The sequence below is a fragment of the Anopheles darlingi genome, chromosome 2 (assembly GCF_943734745.1).
Source record: "Anopheles darlingi chromosome 2, idAnoDarlMG_H_01, whole genome shotgun sequence".
NCBI classification, from domain to species: Eukaryota; Metazoa; Arthropoda; class Insecta; order Diptera; family Culicidae; genus Anopheles; species Anopheles darlingi.
In genome coordinates, this window is record NC_064874.1 from 81,530,853 (window position 1) to 81,551,056 (window position 20,204).

The following is a 20,204-nucleotide window of genomic DNA, read 5'->3' on the forward strand; positions in this document are numbered from 1 at the left end:
AAATAGTAAAGCTGCTGGTAATGAAATGAACGAATGATTCAGTTGTGGTGTGCTGGTGTTGTGGTTTTACAGAAGCCTCCAAGGACGAACGAAGCTGCTGACTCACGCTCAGGCAAAGGCACACGAACTTTATAATCAACATAAGGCTTCACTCCCGGGAGCCACGACCAGAAACATCGCCAAACAGCGGTTCCACACAACCACAACCAGCTAACGCAGTGCAGCAGTACTCTCTCTCTGGCCTTACCACGCAGTACTGCGGACTAAAAAGTTGTATCAACCCCGAAATGAGACACATTGTGGTGGTGTCAGCAACTGGCGCTGCACTTCACACCATAACTTTCGCCTTTTGGAGATGCAAAATTTAGAAGAACGAAAACGGTGATGGAGAGCAGAAAGAAAGTAACTACCAGGAGTGAGAGGAGCATCTAGTTCCGGCGCGTCTAGTTCCGAAATCAGCTCACAAAGTTACTCTCTAACCGTTTTTTTAATGGCCAACCCATGCAATTAAAACTTTCTGCCTCATGCAAGCTGTTCCTCTCAGCACCTCGCCAATTCGCCAGGTGGTGACCATAAAAATAAAGAGAAAGCAATGAGGTAGTGCTGAGTCCACTCGTCTGTTAGCATTCTTGCTAAGGTTAAGATATTGTGTATTCCGCGAAAGGTGTGCGATCGATTCAAATGGAAAAAAGTATACAGCAAACGGAATAGTTAATATGCTTCTAATAAACAAACTCTATACGATAAATTTAATTGGACAATATCATATCATATTCACCAAAAGGCAAAAGTACCCTTTAAGACCACGCTTATAATTCTAAATTCAACGGTACAACTTGAACTTGATATAGTTGTTAATGTTGAGGGTTCTCAGGTTTTATTTCTGCCAATCAGGACCTAACGAACACATCCGCTCTCATCCATTTATGTGACAAAAAAAAAAAAAACGCGAGCTCCAACCCAACGGCAAACTCGGAACGGCAGGAACCGATCTAACGCGCAACAGATGACTCGTAAAACATCATGAATTCCGGCGGGATGTACCAGGGCATAGTAGCAGAAAAAAGAGAAATCTTCCCAAAACGAAACGAAATCAAAATCACAAATCGCAAAACCCCATTCAACCGCCGGTGGACTCCGGAGTCCAGAATACAGAAAACCTGTTCCGTCGTAATTGTAAAAGCAACAACGGAGTACTCGCCTCTCGTCTGCTGCCGAGCAGGGATCCTTCGCCGGGCTGGAGTATGCTGTCAGTCCGCTTGTCCGTCCCGGATGACATCGTACCATTCGGGGAGGCGGGCACAATGCGCTAACCGGACTTCCTTGTCCCTCGTGGAAAGTCCCAAGTATGTGGTGTGGCGTGGCGTGGTGTGGCGTGGCGTGGCGTAGGGGCCGTCTGAGGAAAAAGAGGAAATCAACTTCCTTGAACTTTGCGTCACCGTGCGACAGGGCGACGGAACGTCTTCGTCAACGAGAAGAAAGATGATTTAATTAAATTACGTTTCCTACCGGTTCAAGCGTGCTGACGACGTCGGTGCCAGTCAGCCAACAACTGCTTTAAGAATGCTTTCAACGTCTGTACCAGTGATGGAATGCAAAGGCGATAGAGCCAGCGGCTGCTGGAGTGAAAAATGTGTTTCGAACTTCTTGGTGCTTACTGTTACACCGCCAAATCAATATCAGGAAGGTCATTTTAGAATCTTGCGCATTAGATAAGTTCCCTTGCTTTGGGCTGCTCTCGACGCAAAGACACTTAGCCGCCGATTTAGCAACAGATGGACCTCACCATGGCAACGACTGTTGTTGTTAAATTTTGGTAAATTGAATTGTACCAACCCAGTGCCTAATACTCAACGCACGTCCGTAGACAAAACCACCTACGGATTGTGTACGCAGGATCCCGAGTCGCAGCTGTCAACGGTCCATCACGTGTTGGGCGCGATGTGTACGGCGAACCCCCAGCAACATTACGCCCGCGTTCATTATTTAATTAGCCCAAAAGTCCAAAGGTGTTTTTGGACAAACCTTTTTCGAAAGATGTTGGTTTTGTTACCGCTGCGCGACCTTCCACACGCCTAATGATGATGTGATACGTGTGAGCGTGGATTGATTGATGAAATGTGCCTGTTGCGCTGCTGTTCAAATACTGGCCGCATAGTGGACCCGTACGTCAAGAAACGTAATATTAGGATGTTAAAGGCGCACATATACCATGTGGTTACGGATCTCGCTTCTTAGCTTGGCACCATGCCTTGTGGAATCGCTTTTGACAGATGTCCAACTACTTCCTACAATCCATTACGGAGCTTGGTACTGGTGCTCGCGATATGACACACTTACCTCTACTTCCGCTTCGCAATAAAATGAAAACTTTATCCATTTCAACACCGTTTTGGTGCTGGTTCGGGAAGCGCATCGAATCGAGAATGAAATCAAACTCAAACTTTGACAATACGAATACACGAAAGTTGTTGCAACAGTAGCAGCCGCCCGTATGGTATCAATGCAATCGCGCATATTAATTACTTCCCCTGCATGGAGGACACACAAACTAGCAAAGCATTCACCATCATGGGACCGAGGATGGAGAAAGTTTCGCCAGTGAAAGTGCCCACGTGCTTGTCCTTATCCGGGAGTTCACAGAAGAAGTGATTGATCGCCGATTTCTGGTGGTTGAGCTGGTCGACAAACATGGTCACTGGTACCTACGCGGATGCTGTAATTGTTGCAGCAGGTCACAGATTGGTTGACATTACGCTCGATCGATGACGAGACGAGACACTGGAAGAGGCGATATGTTTCGTTTCTTTCGCAAAATCGAAATTATTTCGTGTACTCTTTTATAATAAATTAACTTATCTATCATATTTATTAACTATTTTAGAAAGCTGACCAATAGCAACTCTAATGTACTTTTCGAAGCTCAACTTGTTAATCAACGCACCGTCCAGCGGAACCACATCCATCCCTTTAAAGCACGTAAAGAACGTCCTTAAAGTTTCTTTCCCGTTTGAAAACACGTAAACCCCGGAGCAGACGGGAACCGTTGCGGGGTGTTGGCGAAATTGTAAAATGTCGGAAACGGCCGTTCGGTCGAGCTCCGGCCCCAAACCCAAGCACGTGCGCATGTGCGGACATTTAGTCCCCGTTGCCCATCTTACACTAGTTGCTGCCACTGTCCGCTGGTAGTATTCGTGAGGGAGACTCATGCGCTCATCGCGGTGTTCGATCGGGCGCCTCCCCAGGCCATCCTCCGAATAGACAGCATCCTGCTGATGGCGCGACCCTCCACATGATTGGAGGATGTCCTTCAACCAGCGAGCAGAGGATAGACCGCACGGGTACGGTGGTCAGGAACCAAATCAGCAAGCCTGTTCAGACGGAAATCTTGGAAGAGCGTTCTCCCGAGTGGTTTTCATGAGTGCACGTGGTACTGTCTCCCTTAATACCATCTCCTTCACTGCTTTAAGCATTGGAGATAATGTAGCTGAAACAAACAAAAAGGAGACCAACCATTTTTATGGAAATTTGTCCTAAAACCAGAAGGAGCTGTAGCGGCTTCTCATTTCCATGCCATTCCATAAACTGGCGGACCAACTGACCAACCAACCAGTCAACACCCATATCGGATGCAATTAGGCGCGGTTCGTAAAAAAAAGAAAACTGATCCAACATCATTCCACACCAAAAACCGTGCGCCATGCCTTTTTGTTAAGGCGCGCGCGAGCACCACGATAATTCACCGAAATTAGTTACACCAACAAATTACAACCCTGCTTAGCAGACCAGACCTGCAGACTGGCCAGTTGACTGTGGGCCAACCGCGCAGCGAAACAATGTAGCGTCTTAATCTTAGCCTCTTAGAAGAAATGGCTGAGTCTTCTCCTTCGCCCAATGCCACGGAGTGGTCACGCGTTAGTGCGATGGACAGGCGCGTTGAAAAAGAAGCGCAAGCTGCCAAGCGCCCCTTCCGGTAACATTTATCTTTTCTAGTTCCCCCTACACCGGATAAAACACACATACATCGACGACGGCTTTAGTAACCGAACAACCGGAAAGAGAAAGTGGTGTGCCCACTATGGGGGTACGTTATCAGTGCGTACGATAACATCCTAATCACGACGATGAGTCCGATCAAGCTTCATCCCATTTACCTGATTATCGCGGGAATCGGAAGCAACGAAACCATGGCCTGCCTAGTCTTGTCTAACTAACGGAACAAGCAAAGCAACGCTTGACGACGACGGAATCGAGACGGAAGGCAAATGAAATCGAAAATTCCCGCACTGAAACTCGATCGAAAACCAATAGCACCACAACCCGGTGTCGATTTGGTGGATGAACTTGTTATGCTCGCACCGGCTGGCGCTCCAATGAAGATACACCAAACGGTATTTTCGATGGTTCGGGCGCGAAGTCTCTAAAACCCATATCGTTTACGGTGCGCCACTTCCACCAGCGGCTTCCTCCGTGAGCAACCAACTAAATTGACTCGCCAACAACATTATCGACATAATCACCCCCCGGCATAGGCCTTTTCTTTTTCTCTTTCATTTTGTCTTAATGAAGTGATGACGATCCAGCACCAGCATGCTCACGATCGGGCAGGCGACACTCATGCCAACACCGAGAGACGAGGGGATTATCTTTCTCGATCACCACCCCAGGGACCGAGATGGTCAGTGAAGTAAGAGGAAGGTGAGAGGTAGAGAGAGAGAAATTCGTTTCCCAAACGCGCTTTCCCAAGTCAAAGACGTGGTGAAGGTGCGCACAACTCCCAATCGCCACGGTCTCGGTATCCCTGCCATTGATTTGATTACGTTTATTACACTCCAATGGAAATCAGAACCTGCAATTTCAACGATGGCCGGCCACTGTCGTTGCCACGGTGCCGACGCCGTCGACGACGACAACGATGACGACGACTACGAGAAGGACCGACCATCCGTCCGATCGATCGCTAACGCGATGATTATCATAATTTTTGTTTAATTTTACGATCTCTTCCACTGCACTCGATCGGTCGGTCGCTCGGTCGCTCCGAGAAGATGACGATGAAAACCAATCGCGCGAGCACAAGTGATGGTGTCCCCTCCCTTTCCACCATCCTTAACAGCGATTAATCCAGAGCAGAGGCAATCTCGGGTATCGGCATCGGTATCGGGATCCCTCCCCAGCCGTTTAAAATGGTTTTAACATTAATAAGCAACAGCATAACCCACAATCGTCACACGCACGCAGCTTCAGCCCATGTTTGAGGTGAAAGAAGAAGTTCACCGAGGAGGAGGGGGCCAGGTAAACCGGCGAACGAAATGTGGTCGGATCGGTATTTCCTACGTCAAGTTCCGTTACGATTGTGCGTGCCAACCACCATCACCTCCTCGCCCGTCTCGTTCGTCGCTCTCGTCGTTTGCCAATAAACGGTCGTGTCCGAGTTGTTTATTTTCGCTTCGCTTCGACACGGCACAGCGGTGTTGGTTGGACATTTTCTTGTGCTTTGTCGAGGAGGTTCGTCGCCCAGGTGCCCCCGTGGTCCTCAAGTCTCCGTTCGGCTTAAAGAGGTGTAAAAATGGTTTTTAAAGTTGCTCCGTTATGTAAAGTGCATTCTTTTTTTCCTCATATCTATTCTCGCTCTTCGCCTTTTGCCTTTTCGAATGATAGTAAGCAACTCTGCAGCAGAAGCTGCGGCAGAAACATCATTTACCTGGCCGTTTTTTGCCGTCGGAATGCAGCACATCATGGAGTGCCCAGTGGACGCACGCGAAGGAAAGAAAAAGTACTTGAAACTGTAAACGGGGGCATTTACAATTATCGAATCTCCTCACAACCATCTATTAGACGGGGAAGGCGGTTTCGAAGCGAAAGCAACAGAACGGCTCCGGACGGCTGGGGTTGGCCCGAAGAAACCCTCCTTCTAGCGATTCTTCAGGCCTGGTCACTGGCACTGGAACTGGAAGAAATTAAGAGAAAATAAAAAAAAACCAACGATCGAAAACCAACACCCTGGATGATGATGATGATTATTATCGCTATCAACCGATCACACGCACCTGAGAGAGGCCACCGGCGAGCGAGAGCTTGTGACGCGATGATGACGATGATTTACCACCGACGGAAGGGCGGGTGCGCGCACACGGAGACCCCTAAATTGTGTTCCCCTACGGGCCAGCTGATGTGCGTAACATAGCCTCACCGATGGCCGCCGGTCTAGTAGTTAATAATTAATTGCTGTCCACGCTACGGGTTCCAATGGGGGTTGGTGGTTCGGGACACCTCCAAAAACTGTCCGTCATCGTCCGTTAAGGTGCGAAGAATGCAAACCTGTGTGGCCACCGGCAACGGTCGCTGTAACAGTTTGTTCTCTGCCTCTTCCATGGACAAGAACGATTTTCCGCGAATTCCCGAACAGAACGACGCTAGGGATCAGTCAGAAATTATTTCGAATGATTTTACAGAAACACAGCCACACAGACTAAGGTTCACGGTGGCCTAGAAGAGGAGGAATGCGAAGGATATCCGAGGTCCCTTTCCATCCGATCCCGAGTCTGAGGACCGTATGCACCGCATGTGCGTGTGTCCTTTGTTGCGCCGGAATTATTACATCACGTACACCAAACTCCTCTCTACCTGTGTGTCAGCTGCTGCGCCATCATTGCGTCCTTGTGCCGTGTCCTTTCGGTGCTTCAGTGGCCACTTCACACTCACACTGGAGTAGAAAGTCATCGAAAGGGAAAGATAAGAATAAAATAAATGCGGATAAACACACTAGCGCTGTTGTGCTGTGTTCATCATCAGAAAGTACCAGGAACCTACGACGAAGGGAATCAATCAACGAACACGGCCAACACGGTAGCAATAAATCCACAACCGGGGTAGCAAAACACCTATAATAGACCTCCACACTGCAAACGATTTACCCAGTAAAAAGAAAACAAAATAGCTAGATTTCAAATGTTTCCATCTCTTTTAGTTTGCATTTTAGTTTTTGCGTTTTTGTTAACATTGGAATTTTGCATTCATACATAATTCTTCTTCGTACGCACGCGTCCTCGCGCGCACGAACGATATCCATTTCATTATTACATTACATTATACATTCCGAATTCTGTCTTATTTCATATTTCACCGTGTCTTTTGCTCCTTGCTCCTGCAGTGCGCATTACTAACTGTATCTCTTTCTCTGCTTCTGCTGCTGCTCTATGGCTGCGGCTACTTGTGTGATGCATCGGCTACTGTCCGTTAATCGAGTTATGCACGCCTAATAGGCTCTACATACATATTAAACTATGCTGCGCACCCTATAGCCCTGCTGCTGCTGCTGCTGCTAATACTACCGACGGTAAATTCGTCTCACACGGATCGCACATCGCATTGCAGTCGCAGATGATGAAGGCCATGGCACCGTAACGATGCCCCGAACCCCGACGGATGACAGGGACCTGAATGCATGTGTTTTTTTTTTCGGCGCGCGCGTAGATAAATCCAGAATCCTAAAGTCTGCCATTTTTACAGGTGCATTAGTTGAGAGAATTGGTTGCAGTTTTGATCAGTTTCAAATGGGGGTCTTCATTGCATTGTGCATTCGATCAGCACGCTCTATCCTTTTCATCTTTCTCTCCCTCTCTCTGGCATTTATGTTCATTTCATTTCTACATTTTCCAACTTTTGTTCGTCCTATATACAGATGATGAGTGTGTGTTTGAATACCTTTTGCAAACATGATAACTACGCTGCAAATCGCCGAAAACTCAAGAAACTGGTTGTAACTACTGTGTTTGATGTGCTTTTGGTGCGCTTTTTACCTTCCTTTCGAATTGCAACTATAGGGAAAGGGAAGTAGCTGTACAGTAAACCGAAAAAGCATATTCTATTCGATAAGAAAACATTATTTAGCGCCTGTCTAGGGATGTGTATGTGTGCTGGGGATGGCGCTTCTCTCTCTGTTAGCAGCCTTCTTCGGGGAGACACCCCGCTAATGAAAAGCGCCTTAATTCTCACTCAAAAAAGATGTGTCTGTGTGTCGTCTGTGTGTAATAGGTACGATAAATTCTTAATGTTTCTTCTAATCTGACCTAGCCTCCGTCACTGGGGAGACAGACCTAGCCGTAATTAAAAATATAATATACTCTTTACATAACATAATGCATGTAAAGTAGTTATTGTGTAGTTCTGATTGCTTGATTTTTACATTTGCCGTCGTGCGGCGAAAGCCACCTACCGACGGACCAGGACACGGACTAACACTTCCCTATGTCTATATCTTCCTTTTCCGATTGCAGCATAACAACATGCGCGTCTCGATGTCGAACCGTTAAAAGAAAAAAAACAAGTAAAGTAGTAAGGTAAAGAAGTAGTAAAAGGCTGCATTAGAGCAAAACGCTAAACGCTTCTTATGCATCCCAGAGATCAGAAGGAGTAGAAAAAAAAACTGGGACTCAAGTTCATTACGCGAGACGCAATCTGCTGTTGTCGTTTTGACAAAGATCGCTCTCCGCTCGAATTCATTCCTTTCCAGGGTTCCACCTTCTAAATGGAACATAAATGTTCCACATTCTAAAGGAAATTCACACGTTCAACACGTCAATTACCACCGGCGGTGGAACGTTTGCTCAACGAGAGCAACCTTAACACAATCGTTAACTTATAAGGGGGGATTTCTCGTCAATTCATAGAATGTAAAAAAACATCAAAAAGGAAGAAGAAAGAAGGGGGTGGGGAATAATAATATCACACATTACTACGTTAAACGTACCGATCGTCCCTGCGATCGATATTTTCCGTAACGCCGAACGTCTTCTCTAACTCCTTTTGTTTGGACCACGATTTAGAACGACTACAAAATAGTAACCAGCACAGCGCCGCCGCATGCAGCACACGATCGCTCTCTAATATCTCGAAGAGAAGAAGAAGAACCTCTTCTGGAAGGGTGTTGCGGTGACCGACGCACTATCTAACACTAACGTGAAAGCGGTTCTGGTGTCGTCCTTGTTGAAATGATCAGAGCATCGCACATTCAACACTGGCCGGAAACACTCTAGCTACACGATCGCGCATCTCACTACTGCTCCCGCTCTGCTGGATGATCCCGGTGGCAGGATACTACTGTGGGTAGAGGAAACATCACTCACAGTGCCGATACATCCATCGGCAGTGAACGATGATGGTGATGATGGTGATGTGGTGGATGATGGTGATGTGGTGGATGATGCTGCTGCACATATTGCTGCAAGGCATCGGCCGCCGCTACCGTCGTCGCATGCGGCTGCAGATGATGGTGATGATGGTGGTGTGCAACGACGGCCGCGGCTGCAGCTGCAGCAGCCTTCCTGGCTGCTACGGCCGCCGCTGCTGCCGCCGCCGTCAGCACCGACGATCGTCGACTACTGCCGCTGCCATTGCTGCTGCCCTGCTGCTCCACCTCGATCGCTTCCGTCGGTTCTTCATCGACCAATGCTGAGGCTACCGCCGAAGGGGACGACGACGACGGCATTATTAGCGAGGACGAGGAGACCGGTCCTTCCAAACAATAGTTGACGACACCCGCAGACGCAAGAAATCCGGAAGTATCGTCTCGCTCACTGTCCCGCACCTCATTGAAGCTTCCACCGGTAGTACCACCACCACCACCGAGTAGGTAATCGTGATGATGATGGTAATGGTACAGATGATGATGGTGATGATGCGGAGAGGCCACATGAAGCCCCGCACCGGGATGGAACGGATGCTTCGGATGTTGTTCCTCCAACGGATCATCCACTGGTCCAGCGGTGCTGCTGCTGGTGATCGTGCCGCCAGCATCGTCATTGGCGAGTGAAAACCCAAAACCACTTGCATTACCCAGGAGCGCCGCTGCGGCAGCATGATGTGATACCGTCGCTGCTGCTGCTGCCGCCGCCATCGCACTGTTGTCCTGTGCTCCGGGCAATAAGATCGACCCCCCAGCATTACCGTTTCCGGGCGGTAGTCGATAAGAGGCCGAGGAAATCGGCGATGACGATGTCGATAGCGGTGGCAGACGATCGAGCGAGTGCTGCAAATGACTTTGGAAGATCATCTGGGAGGTCACACCGGTAGCGATTCCGGATGAGGAAGGCGCACCCGGTGAGGCACTACAATCGATCGCGGTAGCGGCCGATGATACGACTGCCGCACTACTATTACTAGTGCTTCTGTTCGGTGGCGTCGAGGCCGTAGTGGGACCGATCGCGGAAGAGGCACGCTTCAGTGCTGGCGGTGAGGTGGACGATAGGACTGGTGAGGTGGATGATGCAGGCAGCTTCGACTGTTGTTGCTGATAGTGATGTTGCTGATGGAGAAGATGCTGATGATGATGCGACTGCTGCTGCTGCTGCTGCTGCTGCTGGTGCTGTTGTTGCTGGTGTACCAAGAGGTCGGTGGCCGTTGTAGCCAAATCTCACATGTGTGAAATGGGTGCCATTGTTCGCAGGACCTGCTGCTGTTGTTGCTGTTGCTGCTGCTGCTGTTGGTGCTGATGCTGCTGCTGCTGGTGCTGCTGGTGTAGATGTTGATGCTGTGCTTGCAGATCAGGCGATACACTCGCATTGTGCTGCTGCTGATGATAGTGCTGCATCAGCTGATTACGATGATGCTGCTGCAGATCGCCAGCCGTTTGCTGCATATCGGGCACGTGGTACATGTTGATGAGATGGCTAAGATCGGTCGCCGCCGACTGCGATTGGTGACCGACGACGCCGCTGCCGACGTATTCGCGTTTCATCGAGCTCATGATGTTGTTGTTTGTGGCCGTTGCGATCGGGCTCGGTGAGACGGGTTCCGATTTGACGCTCGAATCGCTGGGACTGTGGCTTTGGCAGGACAGTGCACTTCCGGGCTGATGGTTAAGACCGTACGGTGAGCCGGGTTGCTGCTGGATTGTCGTACTGTACGGGGATCCCGGTTGCTGTAGACCTCCTCCGACACTGCCACCGTACGGTGACGTTTGACCACCGGCTACCGTCCCACCACCACCGCCGCCACTTCCACCGTACATACTACCGTATCCGGTAGCGTTCATGTAGCTGTTGAGTGATCCCGTACCGGAGACGGCCGCGGCCGCCGCCATCTGTCCCATATCGTACCGATGGTGATGATGGTAATTGCTCATGTAGTGTTGCTGGGATTGATAGGCCGCGGCCGAGGACGGATCATGATGCATCATCGTGTACCCGTTTGGCATGTAACCGTTCGGAGGCATCTGGTGGTACATATCACGGTTGGCGGCCGCTGCTGCTGCAGCGGCTGCGGCTGCTGCCGCCTGCTGTGCGGCCAACGTCGTAGACGATCCGGTACGCAGCATTCCACCTCCGCTACCGTCCACTCCTTGACCACCAACTCCATTTCCGGCACCGCCACCGCCACCAGCACCAGCACCAAGCAGGGATCCTACACCAAGAGGATACTTTTCCTTCGTCTTCGTCAGTGTCTTCGTCTTACGGCGTGGCCGATATTTGTAGTCCGGATGTTCCTTCATGTGAACCGCACGCAATCGCTTCGCCTCATCGATGAACGGACGCTTCTCCGTCTCCGAAAGGTCCTTCCACTGAGCACCGAGACGTTTCGAGATCTCCGAGTTGTGCATCTTCGGATTGTCTGAGGCCATCTTCCGGCGCTGGCCACGGGACCACACCATGAACGCATTCATCGGTCGCTTCACTCGATCGGCATTCTGTTGGGCCGCTTTGCTCGTGTTGTTGTTGTTGTGGTTGACACCCAACAACCCTCCGCCGCCACCACCACCGTGATGGTGATGGTGATGATGCCCCCCGCTAGCCGTAATGTGATGTTGTCCCGCACCCGATAGGCCACCGGTTGGTGAGTTGTGCTGCGAGTGGCCCATTCCACCGGTCGGACTAAGCCCCGAGACGGATTGCTGCAGGGGGCTACTATCAAGACCGTAGCCGCTGCTGTTGTTCGCATTGCTGCTGCTATTGCTACTGTTGAGGGTATGGGACAGGTGGTGTTGCTGTTGCTGCTGCTGTTGTTGCTGCTGCTGTTGCTGCTGATGGCCACCGGTTCCGGTGTTGCCACCGAGTAGGTGATGCTGCTGGCTGCCGGTTTGGTGCGATGAAAACTGTGATTGTCCTATGTTCATCATGCTGAGGGAACCGAGCGCCCCGTACGGTGAGGTCGTGTGGCCATGCAGCGAAGATGGATGGTGCGGGGGCATCGTGGCATGCAGAATGCCTCCCCCCTTCATGTCGGACTCCATGGTCAACATGGTGGTGGTGTTGTCCCTGCCGCTAGTGTTGTTGTCGGCGAACAAGTACTCGAAGTGGCCACCACCTTCGCTACTGTCACCAGCAATGCCAACGTAGTTACGGCTACTGCTGCTGCTGCTTTCGATCACAGTTGCGGTCGCTGCGGCCAAGGGAACGATGCCGCTGCCGCCCGTTGGCTCAAACGTGTAACCACCACCAGCACCACTCTGTCTGTGGGCGAACAGTTTGGGAAATTTTATTGTAACTCGTTATTGCTTCACACGATCAACACACGCAACAACAGCAATACATATAAACACACACGACGACGCACAGACACGATACAAAGCGAAGGAGGAGTACAACTCATTTGCCACATAAACTACGAGACCAGACCTTTCTCATACACATCGACCTCTGGCTCTGCGCTCGAGATAATAATTGATCAAATTTGGCACACCGATCGAGCACGATCAAGATGATCGCTTTACTCTGCACTCAAGGAGCAGAAGGATCATTCGTTTTTTCACAAACCGCACACACGCACACAGACAAGCTATCATCGATCGCTCCCTCTTGCACCACCGGGAAGCATGATAACGGAACCACAAGAGGCAGTTTGCTGCTTTAGTTTACGACAGGGAACACTTTAGACTCCTGATAGAACCTTCAACACGCACACGCATCCACAAACACAAACGGACACACACCTGAAGCTCCTGTGTGCCTGCAAACGGAGCAGGCTAGTCTCGAGACCTGAACACACAGATGGCTATGGTCGCACGAGAACAAGAATCGTCGATGAACACTCGATCGATTGCGTATCACCACGTGCTGGAACGGTTAAATTAGCACGAAAACAGTGAGCCTGGGGGTCCTAAATATGCTGCGGTCACTAGCCTATCCAATGCGACCCCTTTTTCCTAAAAACCGAACACGGTACACCACACCACGGCGATAACGTCAACGAGAACGACGACGACGACAACCCACGGTGCACGCGATGCGGAATTACGAAACACATGCGAGCTGAGCACCTTTCCGTTGAACTTTGAGCACACGGCCGGACCGAACCTGGCACCGAACCCCTACAAATCTCGACCCTCTCGGTTGGGTAGCGCCGTCGTATCCGTGTCGTCGCGTCGCCACCGGTGCTGGTGTGCGTGTGTCCCCTTCAGTGCTCCAGGAGCGAGCGAGCGAGAGCACATGATGCGGCTTATGCCACGCATGGCGTACCCCTCGCTCTTCCACCGATCCATGCTGACAACCCACGAACGAGCACCAATCACACACCGAGAGACATCCGACATACAATGGAGCGAACGAGAGACCCGTACGCAGCATAACGGGCGAGATCATGGCATCCTTGTCCCACCACCGCTGGTGACAAGGGGTATGCGCCGCAGATTCGCATTCCGTGGCAGAGAACCACGAGAGTTGGTGGATCTTCTTGCTCTTTTGCTTCATCGTACCAGACAGTGAGAGATAGCGCTGTGCCATGCTAGACACGCTGGCTGCTGAGACGCAGCATCGCGCACATCGCACGCACGAACACATAGCGATTTTTCTTTCATTTTTCTCTATCCCAGCAAGCACTGGAGGGGCGTGGTTATGATGCGAGCAGCATCACGCTCTTGTTGCCACGTTGCCACGTTTACTTGCTATAAAAAACGAGACTCTTGGCTTCAAATCCACGGGACTTCGCGCTGTGGCAAAGGATGCGTGGTGAAAGGATACCTCTCCGTCCCTCGGATCGATCGTAGCGCACTCACACAAGCGTTCTCAGTGTCTCTACCACATTCTCAAGCGAGGCTGATGTTTCGAAATTAATTTGATTTTGCTATAAAATAACCCTTTCCTCTCTCTCCCTCTGCAGCAATCGCCACCATAAGCCGGTTCAGCATCATCATTTGTCAAGATGCCTGACACACACACAGGCGTCGTCGTGCGTACAATATTCTGACATGCTGACGTTCAAATCTCGCTTCAAACAGACATCCCCGCCTCCGCTCTGCTCTACGCACCGTACGACACCGTCTGTGGATCGATCGCGCCAAATCGGTTCCAGTTCCAGCAGCACCACGGAGAGGTTTCTGGAGTGCCATTCCGGAGGAAAAATTCTGACACTCCCGAAAATATGTTGATGATAGGTTTCTGGTGGTGGGTGAAGGTGGGTGGTTAGACGAGACGCACATCATCCTTCTGCACGTAGTCCTTTCTCCATGCTTTTTTTTATTATTGAAGATTCGGAGCGGGAAAAGAGAAATCAATCTACTTATTGCGACAAAAACATTCTTCCTCCATCTTGGGCGCCATTCCACGCGACCACGGGACGTACGGAGGAAGGAGAGTACGTTGATGGGGATAATAATAGTAATAACAGCAATAATATCAATAATAGCAAACGGCACGCGGATGTCCTCCTTCTTCGATCGATTCCCATCCGTGTTCTTTCCCTCCATCTGCTTCATGCTTCGTTTGGCTTCGGTGGAGAGCAGAAGAAAAGCCCTCAGCATACTAGCACACCACAGCAGAAATCAGGTGAATCAGCAAGGAGGACACAGCAAACGTACACACTACTGTGTGCGACGGATGGCATCCTGGAATTTTCATCTTCGAAATCACTTTCACGCTTTCGGTCGCTTTCGGCTTTCGGCAACCCAAATAGAACACCCCATTTTGGGCCTCCCCCCTTCCACCTGTCTCTTCTTCGGGGGTACTACCGGATGTGCGGAAATAGAAAAAGGAAGCCAAGTGAATGGTAACGCACCATTCTTTTGATGTTCTTTGGATTCCAATCTAGTACGCAGCGCGCCCAAGGTGCTCTATCACGTGGAGACATTTTCCTTCTTCCCTTTTTTGCCCATTCGGTTGAGCGCCACGCGCCAATGTTGGGCACCCTGATATGCTAATTTTGGGAGAGAGCATAAAAAATGGCTTCCAACAACAATTGCTAGAAATGCATCACTGTGTGACCTTACAAATCCCCTAGCACTCTTTCTCTCACTCTCTCTCTTTTCTCGCTCGCTCGTGCTCATTGATTGTGTGGCTCAACAAGTGCCAAACAAAGGACGACGGCATCATCATCATCATCACCACCAATACAGTGCCGCGCACCGTCGTTGTGCGATAGAAGCCCCGGAATCAATACAATAGGAAGCAATCGTATGGTGGCACGGGCCATACCGACGCGAGCGAGACAGGGGGCACACGTATAACGTACAGTTCCAGCAATCAAACAACAAACGTCACCAACCAGCAGCAGCAGCAGCAACAGTAGAACAGCTCTTATGCAACAAGACTGGCACGGCTGCAGCTGATCGTGTTAATCCTGTTTGCCCAAATAATGAGCACCATAAAGCTGGTGTGCTTTTGGCAACATCCACACTGAGCGAGATAGAGAGATGGCGAGGGAAAGAACAGAGCACCAGGCTTGCACACCGTCGCATCAAACAAACACTTCCACATGACGATGACCTTAAAAAAACCCAGGGGGAATAAAAGGTTGAAACACTCGAGGCCGACTCGAGTACTAACAACAACAACAACAACAACAACAAGCTTTACTGCCAGCACAACACCAACCAACCATCCACATCCACATCATCATCTTGTCCATTCGCGCTAGTGCCCTGACCCTGGTCCTTTACCAAACGCGCCCTCCATCCTATGCACCATTATCATTGTCGAACGCTTAAATGATGCTTCTTCCTCGGATCCCCGGTGCCCATTGTCTGTTGCGGTACGTCTGTGTGTGTTTACCAGCACGCTCACGATGATTTGGGGATTTCGCTCCACGTTTTTGGGGCGGTAATACTCATCTGCGGCGAACCCTGGAGAACCGGCCGACATCCAACAGTCGTCTACTAGTCTAAAACAAACGAAACCAAAACTGTCATTAAACTGTTACTTCTCTCTGGAACTTGGTACCGAAAAGCGAGGACCAAGGACACTCTCTGCCCATTTGATATGTTGGGTACAGTGTTGAGCATGAGATTCGGTGAATAGGCAGCATACACATTTCACTGCCAACTATGCAAATGATTTCGTTTTGCTGTGGGTCATTTCTTCTCCCTTTTTCTGTCATTCTGTCGCTCTCTCTCTCTCTCTCTGTTGGTTGCTCAGGCGCTAGAACGTATACTGCTACAGCAGCAGGACACACAACGGTGTGTCATGGCATACTTATTGGCAATCGAGGTACAGTGCTAGTCCTTACCTAGGACATGCACCCCTCTTCTAACGTTTGCTGCACATACAGAGCACCCTAGAGGCCATGCGCGAAGGGTCCCTAACGCAGTACCCCAGGCACGATGATCCCGTGGCTCGAGAACATCATGCTACAAGAGCATTCAAGCAAGCAAGCAAGCAAGCAGGCAGCACTACAAACAACGTTCAATGAAGCACTTGAAATACTTTTTCTCCTCTGCTCTCCTCACGTCCCATTGTGTCGATCACTCTGTGTGTAACAATCCGAGGCGAGGGGTTGTGCAAATCACACATACACACAGCACTCGTGGATGAACATCGCAATCCTGTGCAGACACTCTGTCCGGGTCCTCCTGTAGCACTGTGTCACCTTTCTGTTTCCACTCGTCCTAGAGGGTGAGCCTTCTCGAGAAGGTGTGTAATAAGTCGAAAGAGAATAGGTGTTATGTAGCGGTAATGTAAGGTCCCTGGAGTGTGTGTTAGCAATGGCCCACAGGCAGACAGAGGGGTAGAGATAAAGAGAAGGAAGCGATTGGAAGTAATCGGAAGTCAGCACTATGTTAACCTATTGCTGTAGGGTTTCGTTTTGTGTGCTCAAAAGGTAAACACAAATTTCACGCTTATTCATTCGATTTGATGCAAATACAACACAAGCGTGTGAAGGTGCAAAGTGAGTTAGATGACTCCAAAAAGTGTTGAGCTGATGCTTTAAACAAAAATTGGTGCAAATCATTCTACGAAATCGTATGCATAATAATGTAAAGCATTTAAATAAAGCAGTAAGTGATTTTCAACGAGAACATACGTTTACTTGTAGCGCGTCAACTAAACATAGGCAGCAGATCAGATTCACAGGAAATCAAATAAAACACGATAACTATAACAGTACAATATTTATAAACTGCATTTCTACTTGAGGAAATCATCAAATCGGATCAAAACACAGAAAAACTACTTTAACAATAAAATCCCAGTCCTAAAGCCGCAGAATCGTCTATAAAGACCTTATTTAGCTTGTTTAAATATTCGTTTAGGGATTAATAAAAAAGGCTTAACCACACAGCTACAGCGACAATCGTTTCCTACAATCACATTTGTTGGTAATAGCACAAACCAGCTATATTCGGAGCACTGTCAGTTCCCTCTTACTAACCTCGCCTCTCTCGGGGGTCATAAATTAACCCGAAAATGGTGCGTCAAATGCATCAACCCTCCAGTTAACACACCGGAGCGGTCGTAGTCGCAGACAGCCCATAAACACCCCTCATACCTGAAGTGTGCAACGAACGAATGCATTCACCAAACGATTGGCGTTGATTGCGATGAGACCATCGTTACTGCTTACATAAATTACATTAACTTTTTGAAACAAGATGTGTGAACATTAGCGAGCATTTTGTGTGTATTAATAATTGTTCGATAAAATTCTAACCAAGCTTGTAGTAAATGTTTGCGATCCTTTTACTCTCTTCGGAAGGAGAAGAAATCAAATGGCAATGAACGCTTCTGGGACCTGTCGGATACAGCTGTGCACGAGCAGTGAGATAATAATGCTGCGATATTATCACTGAATCGCTTCCGTACGCACTCCACGGGGAGTGAAATATTATCCCCAACAAGTGTTCCCTGTCCCAGCTCGCGAAGAAGCGCCAACAATCGCGTTCAATCCAGCAGTAGCCTTGTCCGCGCCAAAGCAGGCATGTCGGCTACCGCTTGTTGTTTGTATTACATTTCCTTCCAAGCATCGTTCAACGCCACAACACACACACTGGGTGGTAAACTGTGAGGAGCCTGTAAGCGCGGCAATCGATTGCAACTTCTGTGACAAGTCGACAGTCACATTCCGGGATAACGCGGAATGTCGTGGTGAGCCTGTCAGGAAACGTGTGTGTTCTAGGACTTGGGCTATCCACACAGGAGTAACAATGTAATCTAGCTGATGGTAGTGCTCTCGATATGTTGGGCGTCCTTGATTCCATGTTAGTGGTATTTCAATAGATGGTCGCTGCGGAAAATCCTGTATAATAGCGAGATTTAATCGAAATTACGAATACAGCAAAAACAGTTACTAGAAAATCATGATTAAACACTGAAATGAATAGCGATTACTACAAAAAAAGATGCTCTACTAAAATAACAATAGCTGTGCATACGTTAGCCAACAATAACATGAAAGGAATGCGATTTAAAAATGTGAATCCACCAATTTAAATAAAGGAATGAATGATACACGATGTTAACGTAACACTGATTCAACACTGGATTGCAGATTGTAGAGCATGAAAGTACATTGTAATGCACAAGGAAAAAACTGCAATTTAGTACTAAGAAATCGACCATCATGAACCCAACCGATATTAATCCACGTTTACCATCGCACTGTAGCCCCTCGTAGCATCAAGATTAACAACACCCACCACACAAACGACCACGGTACCGTACGGACAACCTAGTTTCCCTTATCTTCGATGCCATCAGAACCCGAATTTCCAACCAGCGGCTACGCGAGATTAATGAACCTCACTCATTACGGTATTTTCGGCTTATATTACAGTATCCGACGTACCAGCAGCACCAGCTACTGCTGGTTCCGTGGCAAATTATCCTTGGTTGTCATATAAGGGCTTCCTTCTGGGTTAAGTACAGTTAATTTGTTACGCTACAAAACAATGCAAAAGAAGCACGAGCCCAGTCAGCGTCTTTTGTGTGGTACAGATTTTTTTTCTCCTTTCTTATTAACATCTCACGTCTCGCGCGTCGTGAGATCGGATCATTATCTACCTCTCATAATCATGTATTTATTAATCTTAACGCCACCAAGCAGGGGAGACAGGGTTTTTGCGTCATGGTCAGCATCGTTTTGCATATCAGTGAGCCGCTTCTCTTCCGTTACAGATGACCAATACAAGACTTTCACACTTTTTAAAACCCCGTCGTAAATTAAATTGCATTCTATTTCATTTGGTTTTTTTAAATTTATGAATCTGCTCATTTCATTCGCTACTTACAAAACAGTATCAAATAGGTCAGCAACAAAATAACGAACAGGTTAAGACAATAACTAAGTCATTAGCCGTAAAGAGCTACATTTTCTTATAATCATAACCTCATCTCTCAGCGCAGTATCTTGAAGACCAAAACTAACGACAAAGTGCAAGTGATTATGAAGCATCATTGTGATAACGAGATGTGTAGAGTAATGCTTATGTACAATATAGACAAAAAATTGAACACATTGCTTCCAATCAACAAAAAACAACCAACAGTCTTCAATCCACAAGTCATGAGTTACACCAAAAATAAATATACTCCAAAAGAGTAAAGCGAAGTGGTGACTTGGTGTAGAGAAGGCAAGGGCGTATCAAAGGGAGAGGTATCATGATAAATTACTTCCAATCCGTTCGCTGGAAATGAAGTAATTATGGATATTAGTTAATTAGTGAAAGCAATTAGCGGACAAAGTTTGCTGTTCCCATTCAGGCACAGGTCAGTGGCGCCCGGACGAGAGGACGAGAAGAAACGAAATCCATTTCTCTTGCTAACTAACGCACACCGGAAAGTGGTGTTGATTCTTCGTTTTCTCAAAGACTGTCCATCAAAGGCTAATAGATTGAGTGGGTATTTTTCAAGCATCCGTTTGAGTTGCAAAAACAAAATTGGTTTCATGATCTTCGCTGGTAGAGTAATCACGCTCACGGAAGACTTTTAACTAACCACGCAACTGGAACATACAGCATTTTTAGAATCCAACAGGCGATCCAATGCGCATTCAAACAATCT

General features: G+C 48.5%; 1 protein-coding gene across 1 annotated transcript; it reads right to left on the reverse strand.

Annotated features, from left to right (window-relative positions):
• Window positions 1-10,397: 10,397 nt before the first annotated feature.
• On the reverse strand, window positions 10,398-13,250 carry LOC125949834 (transcription factor SOX-1). The gene has a single exon (XM_049677246.1). The coding sequence runs from the start codon at window positions 12,236-12,238 to the stop codon at window positions 10,415-10,417; it is 1,824 nt and encodes a 607-aa protein (XP_049533203.1). The 5' UTR covers window positions 12,239-13,250; the 3' UTR covers window positions 10,398-10,414.
• Window positions 13,251-20,204: the final 6,954 nt, after the last annotated feature.

What these genes read in the sequence shown, in the direction of transcription:
- LOC125949834 (XM_049677246.1), bottom strand. Translation starts at nt 12,238, where the DNA reads ATGTTGACCATGGAGTCCGACATGAAGGGGGGAGGCATTCTGCATGCC.